Source organism: Capsicum annuum, unplaced genomic scaffold (genome assembly GCF_002878395.1).
Source record: "Capsicum annuum cultivar UCD-10X-F1 unplaced genomic scaffold, UCD10Xv1.1 ctg4798, whole genome shotgun sequence".
Taxonomy (NCBI): domain Eukaryota; kingdom Viridiplantae; phylum Streptophyta; class Magnoliopsida; order Solanales; family Solanaceae; genus Capsicum; species Capsicum annuum.
In genome coordinates, this window is record NW_025855659.1 from 604,658 (window position 1) to 625,965 (window position 21,308).

The following is a 21,308-nucleotide window of genomic DNA, read 5'->3' on the forward strand; positions in this document are numbered from 1 at the left end:
AGAGAAGTTAAAAAGATAGAACTTTATTCCAATTAAGCTCTTGTTAAAATTGAAATTCAATATCAGAATAAATATTACTCATTTGAATTTGGAGATGGTAGAAAAAATAGCATGCAATTACGATCATCACTCATCTACATATAAGAAATAAAAATGTTAAAATTAAAATATAAATCATAAAATGAAAAATATGAACAATGCAATAAATAAGCTAATGATCAATGAAAGAACAATGCAATAAATAAGCTAATGATCAATGAAAGAAGAAGAGAAAGAAGACTAATATTTACGTATTATTATAGGAGTATATATAAATAAGAGAGGTTAAGAAAATAGAAATTCATTCCAACTCAAATTCTTTAAATTTAAATTCAAATATCATACCAATTAGTTATAAAAGACGAAGTTGTTACTTTTTCTTATCCTTACTTTTAAAAAAACAATACATACTTATTTGAGAAATGAAATTGCAATTTTAATTTTAGCTTGTTCATACATATAAAAGTGAAAAATTCTTGAAACGTAAGTATTTATTTATTTATTTATTTTTAAAATACCAGAAATTCTCTAAATTACTTTTGAACATAAATAGTACCTTATCCTTGAACCGTGTTTTTAAAAACTTAAAACTATTCCCCCTTTTTTAATATTTATTTATTTATCCTCATTCCTAAGACTACACAAATTTGTTTAAGCTAATTATATAATTTTTAAGTTGTTTTGGTAGATTTGGGAAATAGTGATAAATTAGATTTTATATTTTCTTAAAATTTAGTTTTTTTGTGTAATTGGACATTGACAAACAAATATAGATAGTGCGCTTTAACTATAGATTCCTAGTTTGAAGTTAATGAGAATCTTTTTTTTCTTCAAAAAGCCTAATATTTTAAATTTAATTATTTTTTATCTTTTAATTTAAATTTAAATTCGAATTGATCTTTTATTTAGTTCAAATTCAACTTTATCTAGTATAGAGTTTGTTTTCAATATTTAAAAGAATCTGTAACTTTCATTTGAAATTCAAAATTCAAATATTTAACACCAATTCAACAAACTTTATCTTTATCTAAAGACTAAATGAAATAATTTACATCTCTAAAAATATCTTTTATCCTTTAATAGTATCAATTTAAAACTATAAAAAATGTTATAAAAATTTCAAACTAAATATTTTTTTAATCATTATATTTTAATTTTCATTAATAGTATATCAATTTTAATAAATTTATCATTAATTACTTTTAATTATTTTACCATTTGAATTTCCGTGCTTCAAATAGATGGATAAGTTACCCTAATTAAAATTACTTATAACAAAAATTTAGTTATCCTTATTTCCTTTCTTGAATTATCTAAATACTGAATAAATGTTTTGTTCAAAATGCCTAAAAATAAGAAAATTTAAAGTCAAATTAGTTCACATCCGTGAAAATGCTTGTCTAGCCAATTGCAGATATTTTAAAATTTAGTTTACATTATTTAATTTTTAATTATAAATAATTATAAAATTAGTGAGATAATAATACTTATTTTTTCATCATCATCATCATCATCATCATCATCATCATCATCACCACCACCACCACACTAATACTATTACTACACACTTTTTTGGTTAGCAATCTTACTACGTACTACTATTTATCCTTATTATTATTATTATTATTATTAAATTAAATGTATTCAAATATAGTTTATAGTAAATAGAAGAAATAAATTTTTGAAATAGTAAGAGTTTATTTATGACTCTTTAACCATACTTTTCCATTTTTAAGTTAATGCCTTTTTTTTTCTTTTTAAAAGGATAAAACATTTTCAGATTCAAATACTTAATATCCTTTAGTTTAAAAAATTTATTACAACAATATTAACCTTTGTCCTAAAATTGTCATGTGGCTTCTCAATAGTTTGCCAACACAAAATATTCGTCATCCTCACAAATTTGTACTATAAAATATTCTTTTGATGACATCAACTCATCAAGCTGCACATGGCTATCATTTCCTTCTTAATTTTAGCTTTTGTGCTCATTTTGTTTTCTTTGTTCATTCTAACGTGGAACTCTATAATTGGTTGTATATTAATGTTGTCAATTGGTTTTCAGTAATTTCATTTTTTTTTTTTTGGTGTTTACCTATTCTTTTGGATTCATATCCTAATATACTCTGTCTATTTTAATTTATTTGGCCTATTTAATATGATACAAAATTTTAAAAATTAAAAGAAAATTTTGAAATTTTGTGATCATAAATTAAAGACATATCAAATATAATAAAATATATTTTAATCTTTTGGTATAAATATGCCATGTGGATAGTTGAAATTAAAAATTTGATAAAAAGAAAAGAAATTCTTTTTTTAAACGAACTAAAAAGAACGGCAGTTTAAACAAATTGAAACGGGAGAGTAAGAAAACCTTATCAGCTTAGTTGGGCACATGAACTCTCACATTGTTGGTGAAAATTTTATTCCCCTCAGTTTTTTTCTTTAAATGAGAAAGTAATAAGTAATCTTGTACATAATCAAGTTGGTATTAAGAGTTTCTTTTTTTTTCGTATTTAGATAAGTCGACTTTTAAATAATCAAGAAATTATATTAAATTAATATTAATTAATCAAGGGTAATATAGTGAAAATACTTCTTACTTTTGTTGGGAAAACTAGTTTACAAAAAGTGTGCACAAGCTAAAAACATCATAAAATATGAATTAAAGGGAATATTAGATTACTCCTTACATTATTTATCAGATAATAAAGTAAAAATACTTCTTATTTTCTAGAGATAAGTTTAAAAAGATACATACTAAATGTGCCACTAAATTATTTTAACTACGTAGTAAGAAAATAGTTACAAATTTTACCTCTTTAAATTAAAATATTATAATTATATATCTAAAATTTGGGCCCGGTCTTAGCATGAGCCTCATGAAATTAGTTGAAACACCCCGAATTTTTGTCCCTTAAAAATTTCTTGAGCTTTGAGCTTACTGTCTTGGTTACGACTTGACCCCACGAGTCGTAGGATGTCTTGATGGGTTAGGTGACCCTAATCATAAGGTGACCAGTATATGGTATTGAGTTTCTATCATGGATACGATTTGTGGACATGATTCGTAAAGACTCATGACGAGTCGCTAGGAGGAGTCGTAACCAAATCATGTAAGTTTGTGACTGGATTCTTCTATAAGTACGAGTGGCTCACTACGAGCCATAGGGATATGTTACGAGTCATGGAATGAAATCGTAGGAAGTCCAGTGTTTAACCCATTTGAGTTTTATGTTTACTACAACAGGACCTTACGAGTCGTATGGTCTTATTACCGGTTGGTTGAGTCATAAGTATAGCAGCTTATGTGCTCGGTAAGACTGACCTGGTTATGACTCATGGTGACGAGTCGTAAGGAGTGGTTACGAGTCAATGGTTGACTCATAGTCAAAGGCTACATTTTTTCAACTTTTAAGTTAAGGGTATTTTTGACATTTTTCTTTTTTCCCAACTTGAAACTCGTGTCTTATAACCTCTTTAGGTTATATTTGGACCTCATAAACATATCAAATAAACTCTCAATCACTCTCAAATCCTCAAGGTCAGGAACACTTAGGGTTTTCAAGCGATTAACCAATTGAGGCTTCTAAGGGTGATTTCTCTCCGTACTTCTTGGTGTTTAAGGCATGTTACTATTTCCTCATTGTCAATTTTGTAAAATTATGCAATTTAAAGTGTTTTCCATGGAATATTGATGTTGGATTTTGAACTATAGGTTGAGGGGTTTTAATATAAATTGTTTAAATACTTCTTCCATGATATTTATGAAACTATTGTGTTTAAATTGATAGTTCGTATGTTTAAATTGATAGTTGGTAAATGTATTGGGGTGCAAGGGAATTGTGGATGGAAATAGGGGTACAATGTAATCCCCAAATTGATTGTTTTAGTATGAAAATAGGTAATAAACTCAACCCACTTGCATAATTGATTTTGATTTATGCATTACCACTTGGCTTGGCTTGTTCCTTGGAAATAATGCATGGTATAAATGGTTAAATGGTTAAGGATGGTTTTAAAAACCTTATGGGGTACAATGAAATCCCCTAAGTGAATGATTTATGAAAACCTTGTGGGGGTACATAGAAATCCCCCAAGTGATTTTAATAATAGAGTCTGTGGGGTACATGAGAATCACTTAAGTCTTGGCTTAAAAATATTGCTTGCAAGCTTTAGTCGGTATGACAATACCACTTAATAATTCCTTTATAATTGACTCCTGGAATCGGTAGTTTAGTTATGTGTTAAATATTTTAATTGGGCAATAATAGGGGTTGTGATAGCTAGTCATGAAGGTGTGAGTCCGAAGGACAAATACTGGAAACTCATGTTTGCCAACACGAGTGCTGGTCTTGATGATCGTCTGCTTTTGGGGTACAAGGGAATCCCCCAATTCTATACTTGTATATATGTATCATGGAAGGCGAAGGGTATAAGGGAATTCTCAACCATTTACAATATCCCCGGTTTATGCGACTAACATGCATTTAAGCCCGTTCTGGGGGTAACACTGGACTCGTATATCCTTTAGGTGGACTTATGATGGTAAAGCTATACAACCTAAGTTTAGGATTTGAAATGCATGCTAAACCTTGTTTTAATCTTGGCATGGTATATATGTATATATCTATTTACATATAGTTATGTGCATTGATTTGACTTGGTTTTGGATTGGTGGCATTACTTTATGCTTATTCCTGAGTTACATGCTAGAGTTCACCCTACTAACCACCTTCGGATGATGTATCCCTACGCGATGCAGGAACCAGCTATACTTCCACTCTTCCTGCTCAGTGACTAGGTGATTCAGGGATAACTTTTGAGTTAGACTGAAGTGGTGAGCTTCCATACTTCAGAATACCCCATTTTATGCTATAGATTTCTTTATGTTCTTACTATTTCTTTGGTCCTGGTTTTGGCTATGGTAGGCGGCATGTCCCGATTAGATATTTTTTTGTTTTGATTAGAGGCTTTGTCAAACTACTATGGACATGGGCGGTGTCGGTATAGGTGTTGGAATTGGCATTGGTATTGGTATCGGTATTGGTATTGGTTGGATGTTTGGTTGTGAATGGGTGGCTTTGGTTATAGACTTATTATAATATTTTAAAATTGATATTCTTTTATCTTGTTATATGTTTAAAATTCATTCGACATGGGGTGTAAGATGGGTGATAGTTTCGGTATTGGGGGTGGTCTTTGGTCCTGGTTGGACTTAAGATACCCTACACGGCCAAACCCAGGTTTGGGTCATGTCAGATTGGTATCAGAGCCAGGTTCATAGTCAATTGGGTGTCCATTAAGCCGTGACAAGTAGATTCTCTTTTATGGATATGTAGCACGCCACACTTATAAGGGAGAGGCTACGAGGAAACTAGGAATATTTCTTTTACTTGCATTCTATTTTCGAGTTGTAGAGTCTAAGGTCTTGGATCTCTCTAATTCTTTTTTTACCTTTCAGATCATGCCTCCGAGAAGATTTGATATCCGTAGGAACCCTTTTTCCCCATCTGAGGACAATAAAAATAAAGCTCGTCCTTCTCTAAGGGCTCAAACTAGGTCTAGGGCCACTGGCTATAATGGTCCTAATAGAGCTCCACTGGTTTCTCCTTTACCTCTTCAGACACCTCAAGTTAACGTGTCTAATGCTGAGTTTTACTAGTCGGTTCATTTTCTTACTCAGTTGGTTGCCTCTCAGAATGAGTATGCAAATTCTATTGCTCCATTATCTGAGGCCACTAGAGTTGGCTAATTTATGAGGTTGAACCCTCCTATTTTCACTGGTACAAAAGTTAAGGAAGATCCTCAATATTTCATAAATGAAATAGAAAAGATCTTTCATGTGATACATGTTATAGAGGTAGAAGGTGTGGAGTTTGAAGCTTATCAGTTGAAAGATGTAGCACATTAGTGGTATGAGCAATGGGAGCAACTTAGGGGTATGGATGTTGAGTTCGTCTTGTGGGAGGACTTTTCTAGAGCTTTTCTTGATTGTTTCTTTCTTTAGGAGTTGAGGTAGACGAAGGTTGAGGAATTCATGAATTTAAGGCAAGGTAAGATAACAATTAAGGAGTATGCCTTGAAGTTTCATCAGTTGTCCCAATATGCTCCTGAGTTGGTGTCTAGCATGAGGGCTAGAATGAGGAAATTTGCTTCTAGGTTGTCCCGTGATCTGATTCTTGAAAGTAAGGCTGCCTTGTTGAATAAGGATATGGATATTTCCAGACTGGTTGTGTATATACAACAGGTTGAGAAAGAGAAAAAAGAGCAGGTAGAGATAGGGAAAAGCATAATAAGAAGTTTAGATGTTCTGATCAGAGTGGAGGTCCACAACAAAATGGCAGGAATAGTGAAAAATTGTCCAAAAAGAAGTGGGGCAATTCTGGTTCCTACTTAATATCTAGTGCTCCTTACCCGAAGTCATCTAGTGACTGACGTTTTCAGGGTAGTGATGGTTCTAGGGCACAAGGCAATCCAGGCCAGTGAGGCCCAATCAGCTCCATAATATTCTTTCTGCAGATTTTATGGTTGATTAAATCAAGGTTTTTGTGATAAGGAAAGGGACAAGTGTTTCAAATATCATTAGCCAGGGAAAATACTTAGAAACTGTGTCGTGGGTAAGGTTGCTTCTTGGGCAAACAAGGTTTTGATTGCCTCTTTGTTTGCTCCTACACCAAAAGGTGCACCATCTGGCTTCAGCACTGGTTGAAATTTCCTTTATGCTCTCACTACCCACCAGGATTCTGAGGTATCTCTAAATATTGTTACTGGTATGTTGAAACTATTTTCCCGTGATGTGTACTGTTACTTAATCTGGGGTCCACTCTTTCTTATGTGATCCTTTTTATGGTTGTGCATTTTGGTTTTAGTTTTGAGTGTATTTTGGACCCCTTTTCTATTTCTACCTCGGTGGGTGACTCTTTGGTGGCTAAAAGAGTCTATAAGGGTTGTGGGGTATTTGTGGGTAGTAGGGAGACTTTGGTAGTTCTATTTGAATTAGACTTGGTTGATTTTGATATCATATTAGGGATGGACTGGTTGTATTTGTGTTATGCTTCTCTAGATTATTGGACCCATAAGGTCATTTTTAAATTCCCTAATAAGCTGGTTATTGAGGGGCAGGGGGGGCTCTCTAGTGCCTAAGGGAAGGTTCATATGGTATCTTAAAGCCCAGAAATTAATTTCCAAGGGGTGTCTCTATCATTTGGTCCAGGTTAAAGATTCTAACTTAAAGGGACCTTTCTTACATTCCCTCCAGGTGGTAAATGAATTCCCTGAGGTCTTCCTTAATGATCTTCCTAGTGTCTTTCCTGATAGAGAGATTGATTTAGGGATTGATCTTGTTTTGAAAACTCGTCCTATCTCTTTTCCCCCGTATAGAATAACTCTAGCAGAGTTGAAAGAGCTTAAGAAGAAATTAAAAGATCTTTTAGACAAGGGTTTCATCCGTCCTAGTGTGTCCCTGTGGAGTACACCGATATTGTTCATGCATAAGAAGGATAGTTCTCTTTGGATATTTATTGATTACTATAATTGAATAAAGTGACGGAAAATAATAAGTATCTTCTTCCAAGGATAGATGATTTGTTGATCAGCTTCAGGGTGCTAAGTTCTTCTCTAAGACCGATCTTTGATTCGGGTATCATCAGTTAAAGATTAGGGAGGTAGATATCCATAAGTCTGCCTTCTGTACCTGATATAGGCATTTTGAGTTCATGGTTATGTCTTTTGGGTTGACTAATGCCCCAACGATATTCATACACTTGATGAATAAGGACTTTTGTCAGTTTCTGGATTTTTTCATCATTGTATTTATACATGATATTTTAGTGTACTCTAAGAGTGAAGAAGATCATGTCGATCACCTTCGAATTATGTCGCAGACCCCAAAGGATCAACAATTGTATGCCAAATTTTTTAAACGTGAATTTTGGTTGAACGCTGTTACTTTTATGGGTTATCTCATATCTAATGAAGGGATCATGGTGGATCCACAAAAGATGGCAGTGGTTAAGAAGTGTCCTAGACCCATGACTCCAATCGATATCTGGAGTTTCCCGAGTTTAGCTGGTTACTACAGGAGATTTATGGAAAGTTACTCTTCTATAGCTTCCCTGTTGACTAAGTTAACTCAGAATAAAGTGAAGTTCTTATGGCCTGATGCTTGTGAGGGTAGTTTTGAGAAGCTGAAGGATAATCTGACTTCGATTCGATCTTTACTTTGCGTAATGGCACTGATGGTTTTATGCTCTATTATGATGTGTCCCATGTGGGGTTTGGTTGAGTATTGATGCATCATGACAAGGTAGTAGCTTATGCTTATAGATAGTTGAAGGTGCATGAGAAGAATTATCCGACTCATGACTTGGAGTTGTTTGTTGTGGTGTTCGTGTTGAACATCTGGTGTCACTATTTGTATGGAGTGCATGTAGATGTATTTTCTGATCATAACAGCCTCCAATATGTTTTCACTCAGAAGGAACTGAATCTCAGGCAAAGGAAGTGGCTTGAATTGTTGAAAGACTATGACATGAGTCTACACTACCATCTAGGAAAAGCTAATGTGGTTGTTGATGCTCTTAATAAGTTATCCATGGGAAGTCTAGCTCATGTGGATGTGGATAAGCGGGAGTTGGTGAAAGATGTTCACTATTTACCTAACTTTGGAGTTCGTCTCTTGAACTCTAAAGATGGTGGTGTGTTTTTTCAAGAGATGGAAAGGTCATCTCTTGGTGCCGAGGCGAAAGAGAAGCAAGTGTTAGATCTTGTCACTACAAAAAAATAGCATTTAGCGACTGCCATATTTGGTCGCTATTCCATGTCAATCCATCGCTAAATAGAAATAGCGATGTATATGTATCAGTCACTATATTGCTCGTTGCTAGCCTCTTAGCGATGAAAATATGATTTTCATCGCAAAAATTGTGACTGCTTAGCGACAAAGTTTATCGGTTATTGATGTTACCGATGGAATAATCCATTACTATATCATTGCTATTTCCAAAATTAATTTTCATCGCGGTTAAATTTACGATAGTGTAGACACCTAATTTTGTCCCTCCCAAAAAAATCAATTCATCCATTTTTACCTCACGTTATCATATACCCTCACCCATGTGATTATACCCTACAAAAAATACAAAAATAACAAAATTTCAATAAATCCCTAACAAATTAAATCCCTAATATTCCCTTATCCTAACAAACGTTATCTCAACCAACTCATACCCCTCACCCCCTACCTTACCCTACCATATGTGTACCCTCTACCCTTACCCATGCCCATTCATATTTTTACTCCTTTTCCATAACAAGTAGGAGGGACCCAAATTGAATACACTCCACAAAATTCTATTTTTTAAGGGGAACATATACACTCATACAGAATACGGGACTAAGGGAGAAAAAAAAGGATCTTCTTCCATTCTTTAATAACATCACTCACTCCCACAATTTACATACACACATCAATATACAGGGGAGGATTACACACAAAAGCAGGAGCCATTTTTTTCCTCTTTTCTTCTTCTGGGCACACTCTCACAGAATACGCACACACACATAACGATTGGAGAAGCACTCATATAGACGGGAAACACACACATAGTGAAAAATAACAAGAAAAAGAAGTAGAAAAATAGCGTGAGAATTGTGGGAGAAGACGAATTTTGGGCTTTCGGTTACTGTTCCGACGACTGTTTCATCGAAATCATTTTTTTCAGTTCGTCGTTCTCCCAAACCAGTCTCAAAAATATCGAAAGTACCCTTTCTTATTCTGATTTCTAGGTAGATTTGGTTGAAAAATGTCGAGCATCACCAGAATTTGTCTCGTTTCATCGATTTTGGGTCACTGTCAGCTCACCGGAGCTCCGATCACGTAGATCTTTGCAATCTTTCTTTCAATTTTTTAGGGTTCTCAAATTGTTTGATTTGCATTAGGGGGATTTCTTGAATTGATAGAATTCCTTAGCTGGAGTATCTATTCACGGATCAGTTTTAGAGTCAAACTGTTTTGAAAAGGATTTTTCAAAGGTGACTTGGCACACCGGAATATGTCAAGTGGCGACTCTAAATAAAAAATGTAAATAATCCTTTTTCGAAATAAATTTTCAATCTTTTGTCACTTTGATAATAAAACTCTTTCAAACTTAAAATTAATTCTTTCAAGTTAAAAAATAGGTGTGACAGCTCTAGCGACTCCACTGGGTATTTTTCAGAATTCGAGCTTATTTTTTGGAGTTGTACCGACTTAGTTTGATATTATAGGTGTATAAACATTTTGTTTGTGATATTTCTTGAGTTATTGTTATCATTGTTGAGTGCTTATGTGCTACGTATTTACAGTTTTTATCCTATGTGTTACCGCTTTATATCTGGCATCATTCTCATAACCTGAGTCAATTCTTTCTACAACAAGTTTGTAGCACACGCTATATACACAAACTCTAGTTAAGTCACCCTTATATTAGGAGGGGGAACCTTCGGCTGGTTTGGAGTGGGTGGAAAGCTAAAGCAGCCACTATCGACCATACACTCTCTCGAATAGCCTTGTTAGTGAACCCCAGCGTAGCTCAACCTTTAGGTCATACTTATCTGAATCGAGACCTAGAGGGACCCACTTGGTCCTTTGTAGGAGACTCACCTCTAAAGTATCCCTAAGTGCCAAATGTTGCATTTTTTTAGGGTAACGGGGTCACTTGATAGACTGATTTGGGAAAAAACATGTTCTAGAATTAAAGAAAGGTGTGTAGGCATGAAAAAATAATAATAAAAAAAGAGATAAAAGAGAAAAGGTGAATCAAAAAAGAGCTTTGTAGATTTTAGGGTTCTTTATGACTTTTGTTTGCTACAATTAAAAAATTCAAAAAAGATTTTTATGTTTTGCACTCATTTTTAAAAAAATCAAAAAATCAAAAATATTTTTCTTTTGTTTATTTAGTAAGCATTCACAATTCAAAAACTCTAAAATAAAATCAATAGGAGCGGTTTATAAAAGAAAAATTAAAAAAAAAAAAAGAGATGGCAAAAGTTTTGTACAATGAAAATGCCAAAAAGATTTTTCTTTCATGGTTATTGCTGTCATTTTTATGTGAAGTGTCAAATTGAAAACTCAAAAAGATTTTATTGACGTTTTTTATCGTATGTCTTTGGTCATGTCTCTCAAGTCAGGGTTCAGTCATTTATTTAATCCCTAATTGTCCAATCTGGATGAACTACGCACCCCTGATTCTCTTCTCTCGGGAGTGAGATACGTAGGCAGCCTATTGTAGGTTTGGGAATCTTATTTCAAAAAATGTAAAAAGATTTTCTTCGCTCTTTATTAGAGTAGGTGTTTCATATACATCTTTAAAATAAAAAAATAAAAAAGATTTTCCTTTAATAGGTTCATGTTTTGTTTTCGTGTGAAATTCAAAATCTAAAACCCAAAAATATTTTTTCAATAATCATAGATTTCATTTTGTATAGGAATCTAAAAAATTCAAAAAGATTTTCTTCACTCTTCATTTAGAGTAGGTGTTTCATATACATCTTTAAAATAAAACTACAAAAAAAAAATTTCTTTAGTAGTCTCAAGTTTCATTTTCGTATGAAATTCAAAATCAAAATCTCAAAAAGATTTTCTTTGGAAATCATAGGTTTTATTTTGTATAGGGATTTTCAAAGCTAAAAAACTCAAAAAGATTTTCGTCAATTCTTTTGACAATTTGTTGTTTTCTTCTCTTTTAAAGTTTCAAGAAAAAGAAAAAAGAAAGGAAAAAGAGTTTAATTGATCATTTTGGCAAGACTTTACGAACTACGCACACCTGATTCTCCTTTCTAGAGAATGAGATACGTAGGCACCCTTCTTGAGTTCGGTGATCTTTTTCAGAAAAGGAAAAACCAAAAAAGATTTTGAGAAAATATTGAACTCTAACACATTTGTTATCTTTTGTTCAGTTAGTTTAAGGTAGTTAATTTATGGCATTTTGGCTGGTCCTCTACATCACACCAAATCTGAAGAAGGTTTAGCTGTGTCCAACAAGGATATAGAGAGTGACCTCATGGATAAAAAAAAGTTGGGAAAATGAGAGTTTAAAGCAAGAGAATTTAAGACTAAGACAACAAATGATGGAAATGTATCGAGCTTGGGTCAGTGGGCTGCCTCCTCCTCCGTTCACCACTATTAACCTCCTTGTACCTTGAGCCTTCCTCCAAAATTGAAAAGTTAGCTTCCTACTGTTGTTGTTGATGCACCATAGCATGCCTCAGAATCCATTCCAAGTCAAAAAAAGTCTCAATGCTTCTATCACTCATTCTCTATCCCTTCAGTATAAATCTACCACATTGACAACACCAAATACTGCCTGTTCTTTTGTTTCTCAACCTTCTATTGAGGCTTCTACTTTGGCTATAAATCCAACGGTTGTGCTTCCCTAGGCCGCTAGTGAATACCTGTTCAATACTCTTGATGATCATTGCTATATTCCTGAGCACACATCAATGTTAATTGGACCACCAAAATTTGTTATCAAGAAGCCTAGGGATAATTTTACATCAATTAGGGAGTCGTATGCCAGTTTATTCTAGAAATTGAGAGAGTTGAGCATGATCACTTCTCTCCTTGTTTATACTCCTGACCTGCATTTAAGAAATTTTGATCCTCATGTATGATGTGCATATCATTTTGATGTTCAGGGCCACAGTATTGAGGATTGTCATGCTTTGAAAAGAGAAATAGAAAGGATGATTCAAGAAAACTTGATTGTGGTGCAAAACATTAGCACCTCAATGGTCCCACAGAGTTTTTCACCAGTACGTGGTACTCCACAATATGTGGTAAGCAATAAGTTAAGCATGGGGACTCAAAACTTATTTGTTAAAGAAAATATATCTAATCATGGTGGAATCTCTAGTCATACTGATATGCAAACTCGTGGCTAAGTTGTCAAACTGAGCAATTGAGAAGTCACCCCTCTCCCTATTAGGAAGAGGTCTGGTAGTTTGTTTTGTTTTTTTTTGTTTTTTGAATTATTTTAGGGTTGTAGTTCGGGATCTATCTTGTTTTGTCCCTTTTTCATTTATGTTCAAACCCTCCTATCTTTCATTTTAACTAAATGCAGTGTCCCATTTTTCATTTGTATTTTAAGAATGTGTTGTTTTTCTGTTTTCTTTACATAATACATTTTATGTTGATTCTAATGTTATGACATGCCTATGGAATTTTCAGCTAGATCTTAAAACTCAGTTTAAGCATCAGAGGGCCAACGATAGAAAAAGCATCTGAGAAAATAGATAGAGTGCTAAGACATTTGGTGACCATATTGATGCCTTATTTCAAAATTAAGACAATTATTTTGAGAACCACAAGAATAACTTGGTCATCAATTGAAAATCATAGCTCAATTAGGTCAAATAATGGATGCGTGATCGCTATATCAAAAGGAACAGAAAGAAAATTATCTCTACGAAAGCATGAGTCATTCGATATGAGGAATGTACAACAAAGGTGGAGTTTGCTAAAGAAGTAGCAACGCACATGATTAGTTAAAGTTAGTGTTGTAAAAAATGTCACAAGTGATCTTCATCTTTCACTTTCATATTGCATTATGTGTACTTGCATTTTCAAGGATTGATATGACAAAGGCATTTCATTCTGTTTTCCAAACATTGTGTCATCCTTTGTTTACCTCATTTGACCCTTAGTTCTATTTTCTTTCATACCCCTCATTTGGAATCAAGATAGAGTCAGCAAAATTCAAGAAAAGTGTTGAATAAAAATAGAGTCAGAAAAATTTCAAAAAGAGAAAAAAGTGATGTCAAAAAAATAAAAGACTAGAGTGTCAATAAAATAGAGTCAAAAAAATCCCAAAAGGAAAAAAGTCAATAAAAGGAAAAAAAAAAAGAAATCAGAATTAAGCACAAGAACAAGTTTCCTGAACTACGTGTGACCTGATTCTCCTCTCTCAAGAGTGAGATACGTAGGTTTCCTTACTCTAGGATCGGTCTAACCAAATGAACAATTTAGAATTGCCCAATCAAAAGAAATTGGGGCATGAGTTAACCTGCATTATTTACATTGATTCCAAATGTTGTAATTCCGACCCCACTTCAAGTGATGTTTAGGCCTCATGTCATCCTTTCTTTCCAACCCTATCCAAAAGACAAGTTACAATTAAAGAAAGACCTTTGGATCAATCTTTGAGAATGTTAAGGTTAAACACGCAAAGGATATGATGACGCATTTTGGGAACTACTTGTCTTCCTCAGCATAAGAATCAGGAGAGAAGTAAAAATGAGAAAGTATTATTGGTGAAAACCCTCACATGCACCATAAGGTGATGGTAAGTCAAGAAAGATAAAAATGAGAGAGTATTATTGGTGAAAACCTTCACGGGCACTGTAAGATGACTGTGCGTTGAGAGAAATGAAAATAAGAGAGTCTCATTGGTGAAAAACCCTCATGGACACCATAGGAAAATGGTGAGCTGAGAGAACAAAAATGAGAGATTCTTATTGGTGAAAACCCTCATGGGCATCATAAGGCGATGGTGAGCTGAGAGAAAGAAAATGAGAGAGACTTGTTGACGAAAACCCTTCAAGGTGTAGCCGAATGAGGTCTTAAACACAATTGACCTAAGGAAGTAACTCAGTTTCAAGGTCATTAACTCAATAATAATTGGTAGAAAGTTTGGATGGAAAGATCAGGCAGCTTAATCTAAAATATATGGCATATTCATTAGAGTTGACTATCATCTTTAGATAAATTTTTCATTTCTTTATTTCAAATGGGGACATTTATTGTCTTTTCTTTCTTCTTTATATTTTTGTTGTTATGTTCTTGAGTTAGTTATCAAAACAGAAATCATTGTCATTTTTTTTTTGTCTTTGAGTCAAGTTCATTTCAAAACAAGTGAGGAAAGATTGCAAAACTGGCTACTAGCTTCATCAATTGCACAAAGCAAGACAAAAGGCCAACACATAAAAAAAGCATGATTGTGAGCCAAAATAAAGCATGCAGAAAATTTTGCCAACGAACAAGTCCAGGAACTCATGAAAATACCAAGGTTCAAAGGGTTTATCTGAGGAGCATGAAAAAAGAAAGATACTATGTTTGTTTCAGAGGTGCTCTTAATAATTTAAGTTTGGGTCAATGATGTAGCAAGTAAATGACATATGCTAATGGTTGGAAGTAAGGTTAAATGTGATGAGGGCAAGAGCGATTTGCCATGAAAGCTAAAGCCACAAACCAGCCACTATGTTTTGAAACTCACAAGTTTTTTTTGTATGAAATAGGAACACGGGTTATCTTTAAATCAAGGAATTCAGGGTTTAAATATCAAAGGCTGCAATGCCTCACTTTTGCAAATGTAATAGGTAATATTCCTGTACATATTTGGTAATTAAAACCATCGTAAAGCTCATAATCCAATATCTCTAGGAGACGCACTTCCTTGTTTGGACAATTTAAGCAACACTTGTAAGGAGATGCACTTCTTTTTTTGGAAAATTTAAGCAACATTTGTAAGGAGACGCACTTCCTTGTTTGGACAATTCAAGCAACATTTGTAAGGAAACACACTTCTTTGTTTGGGTAATTCAAGCGGCATTTGTAAGAAGACGTGCTTCCTTGTTTGGGTAATTCAAGTGGCATTTGTAAGGAGATGCATTTCCTTGTCAAGATAATTTAAGCAGCATTTGTAAGGAGACACACTTTCTTGTTTGGACAATTTAAGCAATATTTGTAAAGAGACGCACTTCCTTGTTCGGGTAATTCAAGAGACATTTGTAAGGAGATGCATTTCCTTGTTTGGGTGATTCAAGAGGCATTGGTAAGGATATGCACTTTCTTGTTTTGGTAATTCAACCGGCATTGGTAAGGAGATGCACTTCCTTGATTGGGTAATTCGATTTTTACTTGTTAGGTGATGAACTTCCTAACTTAATTCTTGATTCCTAGAAGATATACCTCATAGTCGAGTTATCCCCCTGATTCCTAGAAAATGTACTTCCTGGTTGAGTCATCCCTCTTGATTCCTAGTAGATGTACTTCCTGGTCGATTCATCCCTCTTGATTCCTAGAAGATGTACTTCCTGGTCGAGTTAATTCCCTTGATTCCTAGAAGATCTGCTTTTTGGTTGAGTCATCCTTATTAATTCCTAGAAGATGTACTTCCTAGTTAAGTCAGTCCCCTTGATTCCCAGAAGAGTACTTCCTAGTCTAGTCAGTCCCCTAGATTCCTAGAAGATTTACTTCCTAGTCGAGTCAGTTCCCTTGATTCCTAGAAGATGTACTTCCTGGTCGAGTCATTCTCCTTGATTTCTAGTAGATGTACTTCCTAGTCGAGTCAGTCCCCTTGATTTCTAGAAAATGCACTTTTCAATCGAGTCATTGTACTTAACCCTTAGGAGATGCACTTCCTTGTTAGTTTTCATTCGTCAAGTGGCACACTTTTTTTTAACTTAAACTTTTATCTCTATAAGACATACTTTCTAGTCAGTATTCCTAACTTTAATTCTTAGGAGACGCACTTCCTAGTCTTGGTCATTTAATTTTACTCGTAAGAGATGCATTTCTTGGTTAGATTCTTGATTCATCATTGCAACATGCAAGTAGTTATTTGGATTTGATATTCACAAAGGTCCTCTAATGATAAACTGGGGTACAAAATTTAATTCCTGTTATTTGGAACTTTACTTTTCTGGCAAATGGAATTTTTTATCACATCATTTGTTTGGGATAATTTTCTTTTTAGTTTTGGTGTCATTTCAGGAGCCCTCCTGAAGAACATGGAGAATAAATGGAAAGTCAAGCAACAAGGTGAAGTAGTTGAAAGTCAAACAACAAAATGAAGAAATTGAAAGTCAACAAATTGAAAAATAGCAAGTTAGGAGCCCGCCTGGAAAACAAGGTGAAGAAATTGAAAGTTAAGCAACAAGGTGAAAAAGTTGAAAATCAAGAAATAAGATGGTGAAATTGCAAGTCAGGAGCCTGCTTGAAGAAAAGGGTGATGAAACTCAAATCAAGAGTCCAAAAGAAGCTGCATAGATAGGATTTTTATAATTTCATTTATATTTTAACTTGTAATTTTCCTTTTTGATATAATGACAGAGCTGTAGACCGGAACCTCGACAGGGACCACACTCGACTCTCTAACTCGGTTGTCCTTCTTCCTTCTATATCTTTCTTCGAATAATGATCGGGTTAAAATTTGATCTCGTCGTCTACATTTTTGTCTGAAAATACTTCATGTTTACACCCAAAAAGGGGCATGATATAGACACCTAATTTTGTCCCTCCCAAAAAAATCAATTCATCTATTTTTACCTCGCGTTATCATACACCCTCACCCATGTGATTATACCCCACAAAAAAACTAAAATTATAACAAATTTTAATAAATCTCTAACAAATTAAATCCCCAATATTCCCTTATCCTAACAAACTTTATCTCAACCAACTCACACCTCTCACCCCCTGCCCCACTCTACCCCACGTGTACCCTCTACCCCTACACATGCCCATTCATATTTTTATTCCTTTTTCATAACAAGAAGGAGGGACCCACATTGAATACACTCCATAGAATTCTATTTTTTAAGGGGAACATATACACACATACAAAATACGGGACTAAGGGAGAAAAAAAGGGATCTTCTTCTGTTCTTTAACAACATCACTCACTCCCACAATTTATATACACATATCAATATATAGGGGAGGATTACGCACAAAAGCAGGAGCCATTTTTTTCCTTTTTTCTTCTTTTGAGCACACTCTCACTGAATACGCACACACACATAACTATTGGAGAAACGCTCATACAGACGGGAAACACACATATAGTAAAAAATAACAAGAAAAAAAATAGAAAAATAGGGTGAGAATTGTTGGAGAAGATGAATTTTGGGCTTTCGATTACTGTTTTGGAGACTGTTTCACCAAAATCGTTTTCTTCAGTTCATTGTTCGCCAATACCAGTCTCAAAAATACCAAAAATTTCCTCGCTTGTTTCAATTACTAGTCATATTTGGTTGAAAAGTCGAGGTTCATTGGAATTTGTCTTATTTCATTGGTTTTAGGCCACCGTCAGCACACCAGAGCTTCGATCACATAGATCTTCGCAATCTTTCTTCCAATTTTTTTGGGGTTCTCGAATTGTTCGATTTGCCTTAGGAGGATTTCTGTTGGACTGTGTTTTCTGGGAATAGTTTGTGTTTGGAGTTTGGGTGATAGTCGATATTCATTATTTGGTGAGGTCATTCATAGAGGTTTCTGAAGCAGCTCTTATTTCTCTTCGTAAATCATCAAAAATATATCCGAAAGGTTCGAATTCTTCAACTCACTTTTTATTTATCATAAATTTGGGAATTTGATGTTATGATGTGTGTTTTGGTTGTGATTGATTGATATTTGTTGATGTCCAATATTGTTTGTCCTTAGATGATTTATGGGTTTGGATAATTGTTTTTGTGTAAAATTGAAGTATGAAAGGGATTCGGGAGTAAATGGAACGAGAATTGAAACTTGGTAAAAGTGCCTTTTGGTTAGTTTGATTCATGGGTTCTTGTTTAACTTGAAATGAACACGAAATCAAACTTGATAGCATAATGATAGGTCGAGTGGGTAGACAAACATAGGTAGGGTAGGCGAAATTAGAATTCCTGGAATATTGAATGTTTGAAATATGTGTTGAATGCCTTGGTTTTACTACTTTTGGATCAAACGTTTCATTTGTCCTGGAAATGCCCCAAGTTTATTGGTATTTACATACCGGGGAATGCCCCGAAGTATTTTGTATTCGGAAGACGTTCGTGATGAAGGCCCGAGTCATCGAGTAAACAGTTGGAGTGTAGTTTAGGATTAGTGTAGGTTAGCGTAGATTTATATTTTTGCATTTTATTTTTGGACTGTATAACTGGACTAGACATTATATTTTGGATTTGTTTTATTTTTCTCTATTTGTGGATTAGTTTTAGAGTCAAACCGTTTTGAACAGGATTTTCCAAAGGTGACTTGGCACACTGGATTATGTCAAGTGGAGACTCTGAAAAAAAAATGTAAATAATCCTTTTTTGAAACAAATTTTTAATATTTTGTCACTTTGATAATAAAAACCCTTTCAAACTTAAAGTCAATTCTTTCAAGTTAAAAAAGGGGTGTGACACATAGTTTGGTCGACTGAGCAGCCGTCTTTAGTAGACAAATTTATCCATCGCTAAAGTTTTTCAGTAGCAATGAAAAAAGTTAGTCAGTAATGTTTTGTCGCTAATAGTAGCCATCTTTAGCAAAAAAATTTATCCATCGCTGAAGTTTTTCAGTATCAACGACAAAAGTTAGTCACTAATTTTTTTTGCTAATAATTTTGTGAGAAAATTATTGAAACGCATAAATTATTGAATGATTAAAATAACCAACATTCATATAGATAGAAAAATGCACAATAATTGTGTCCAAACATTCACAAGTTCAAGTATTTTGTCAAAAATAAACTAATATCAAACCCACATCCATCAAAATTAGTATTTGTTGCTACATAACTGTCTTGTACTTCCACATAAAATAGTCTGACAAAAAACAATGAAATGATGAAGAGCTATGAATACTATGAAGCTACGAATCAACGTCATCATCATTAATAGGAGAATGATCAAGTACGGCCCCTTTTTATACCCTAGTACCACCAACACGCTCAATGACTAACGGAGAAAGTGAGTAGTAAGTGCCATAATCAATTGCTTCTCAAACTCCTTCAAATTTTTTGTCGATAAAGAAACCGAAGGTGGTACTGATGATGTGGAGGCATTACGGTCACAAAGTTTTTTCCCAAAGTCACCTTCAGCTTCAGATCCGAGACCATATAATCTTTTCTTCTTTACTCCTCCCGCAGCTTGATAATATGATTCCAATTGATCAATTTCAGATTCAGTCAGTCTTTTTTTCTGTATAATCTCTTCATACTTTTTCTATAATTAACAAGTGGAAATATTAAAATAGACTCAACTTCCTGTTGCTTCTTTCATTTTCATGTATAATACGAAATTTCAATAGATGTCAATGCAAAAGAAAAATAAGAGAAGAGTATATCTAATGATGTAAATTGTGGACTTACGTGGAGAAGTCGAGAATGATTAGAAACAAAAGATTTATCATCATGATTATATGTGTGGACGTGCAAATGTAACTCCCTTGAAGTTAGATCTCGACCTATTGTAATAGCCTATACAAACAAATAACAGTCAAAATTTTAAAATGCTAGTTGAGTTGTATGTATGCCTACTATGAAATTTAAAAAGTAATCAGACTGAATTTATACTTACAAGTTTATTTGGTGCTCTCCAACTATGATAGAGCCACATGTGTGTGTCCCAACAGCTACTTCACGGCCACCACAATGGTTCTTTAAATTTATCTCCAACATTTTAACACATTCATCACTTTTCGAAAGTTCCATCCACCTTTCCAACACATGGTCATTTACAAATTCTAGTTGAACTGTAGCTCTGTGTTTTCTTATATTAGAAATAAAATTCTTGTAGCGTAATACAACTTTCTTCAACCATTGTTGCTTCACCACAGTTTCACTAACGGAAGCATCCTAATAGAATTTAATGTCACCTTCTCTATGAACCCAAAATACGTGACTACCGTATAAACCACATCCAATACATTTTCAAACTCTCAATTTTCCATTAATTCATGCACCAAACAACCCAGTATAGTTCTTTTATGATTATTAATCCTAACCTCTCATCTATGCCAAAAAGATGAGTGGACTAAAGTGACCAGCAAGCATGATTCTGTTCACGGTTAATCCACCACTTTATTTAAACAGGTGAATTCAGTTATCATCATTCTAGAAGAAAATTAGAAAAGAGAAGCAAAATCTACTAAACATGTTCATAGAGACACTGTTTGAGAACAGTTTGCCATTTGGAATGGTGGTAAAATTGTAGTTTTGATTAAAAAAAAAAAGGGACCCAAAATAAGCAAACACGTGCATGAAAGAACCAAAAGACCTTAAAAGCAACAAACAAATATTTCCAATGGAAATAAGAACTTGTTGAGTAAGGGTAATGAAATTATTGCACAGTAACAAAGAGATTTCAAATAACTAAAATGACCTATTGAAACAATAAGTTAAGAACAAGGATGGACAACAAAGACATGATTTTTTTAAACTGGTAACATATCAGCAGTGACAGGATTTCCAATGGGGATAGAAGGATTTAATGAGTAGAAATGCTTGGGTTTATTATACATATTTTAATATATATATATATAT

The 21,308-nt window shown here is 33.9% G+C and overlaps 1 protein-coding gene across 1 annotated transcript; it reads right to left on the bottom strand.

Annotated features, from left to right (window-relative positions):
* Nucleotides 1–19,722: 19,722 nt before the first annotated feature.
* On the bottom strand, nucleotides 19,723–20,477 carry LOC107854329. The gene is made up of 3 exons (XM_047403786.1): nucleotides 20,403–20,477; nucleotides 20,136–20,243; nucleotides 19,723–19,989 (listed from the first exon to the last, which is right to left on the bottom strand). The coding sequence occupies exons 1-3, from the start codon at nucleotides 20,475–20,477 to the stop codon at nucleotides 19,723–19,725; spliced, it is 450 nt and encodes a 149-aa protein (XP_047259742.1).
* Between the last annotated feature and the right edge of the window lie 831 nt (nucleotides 20,478–21,308).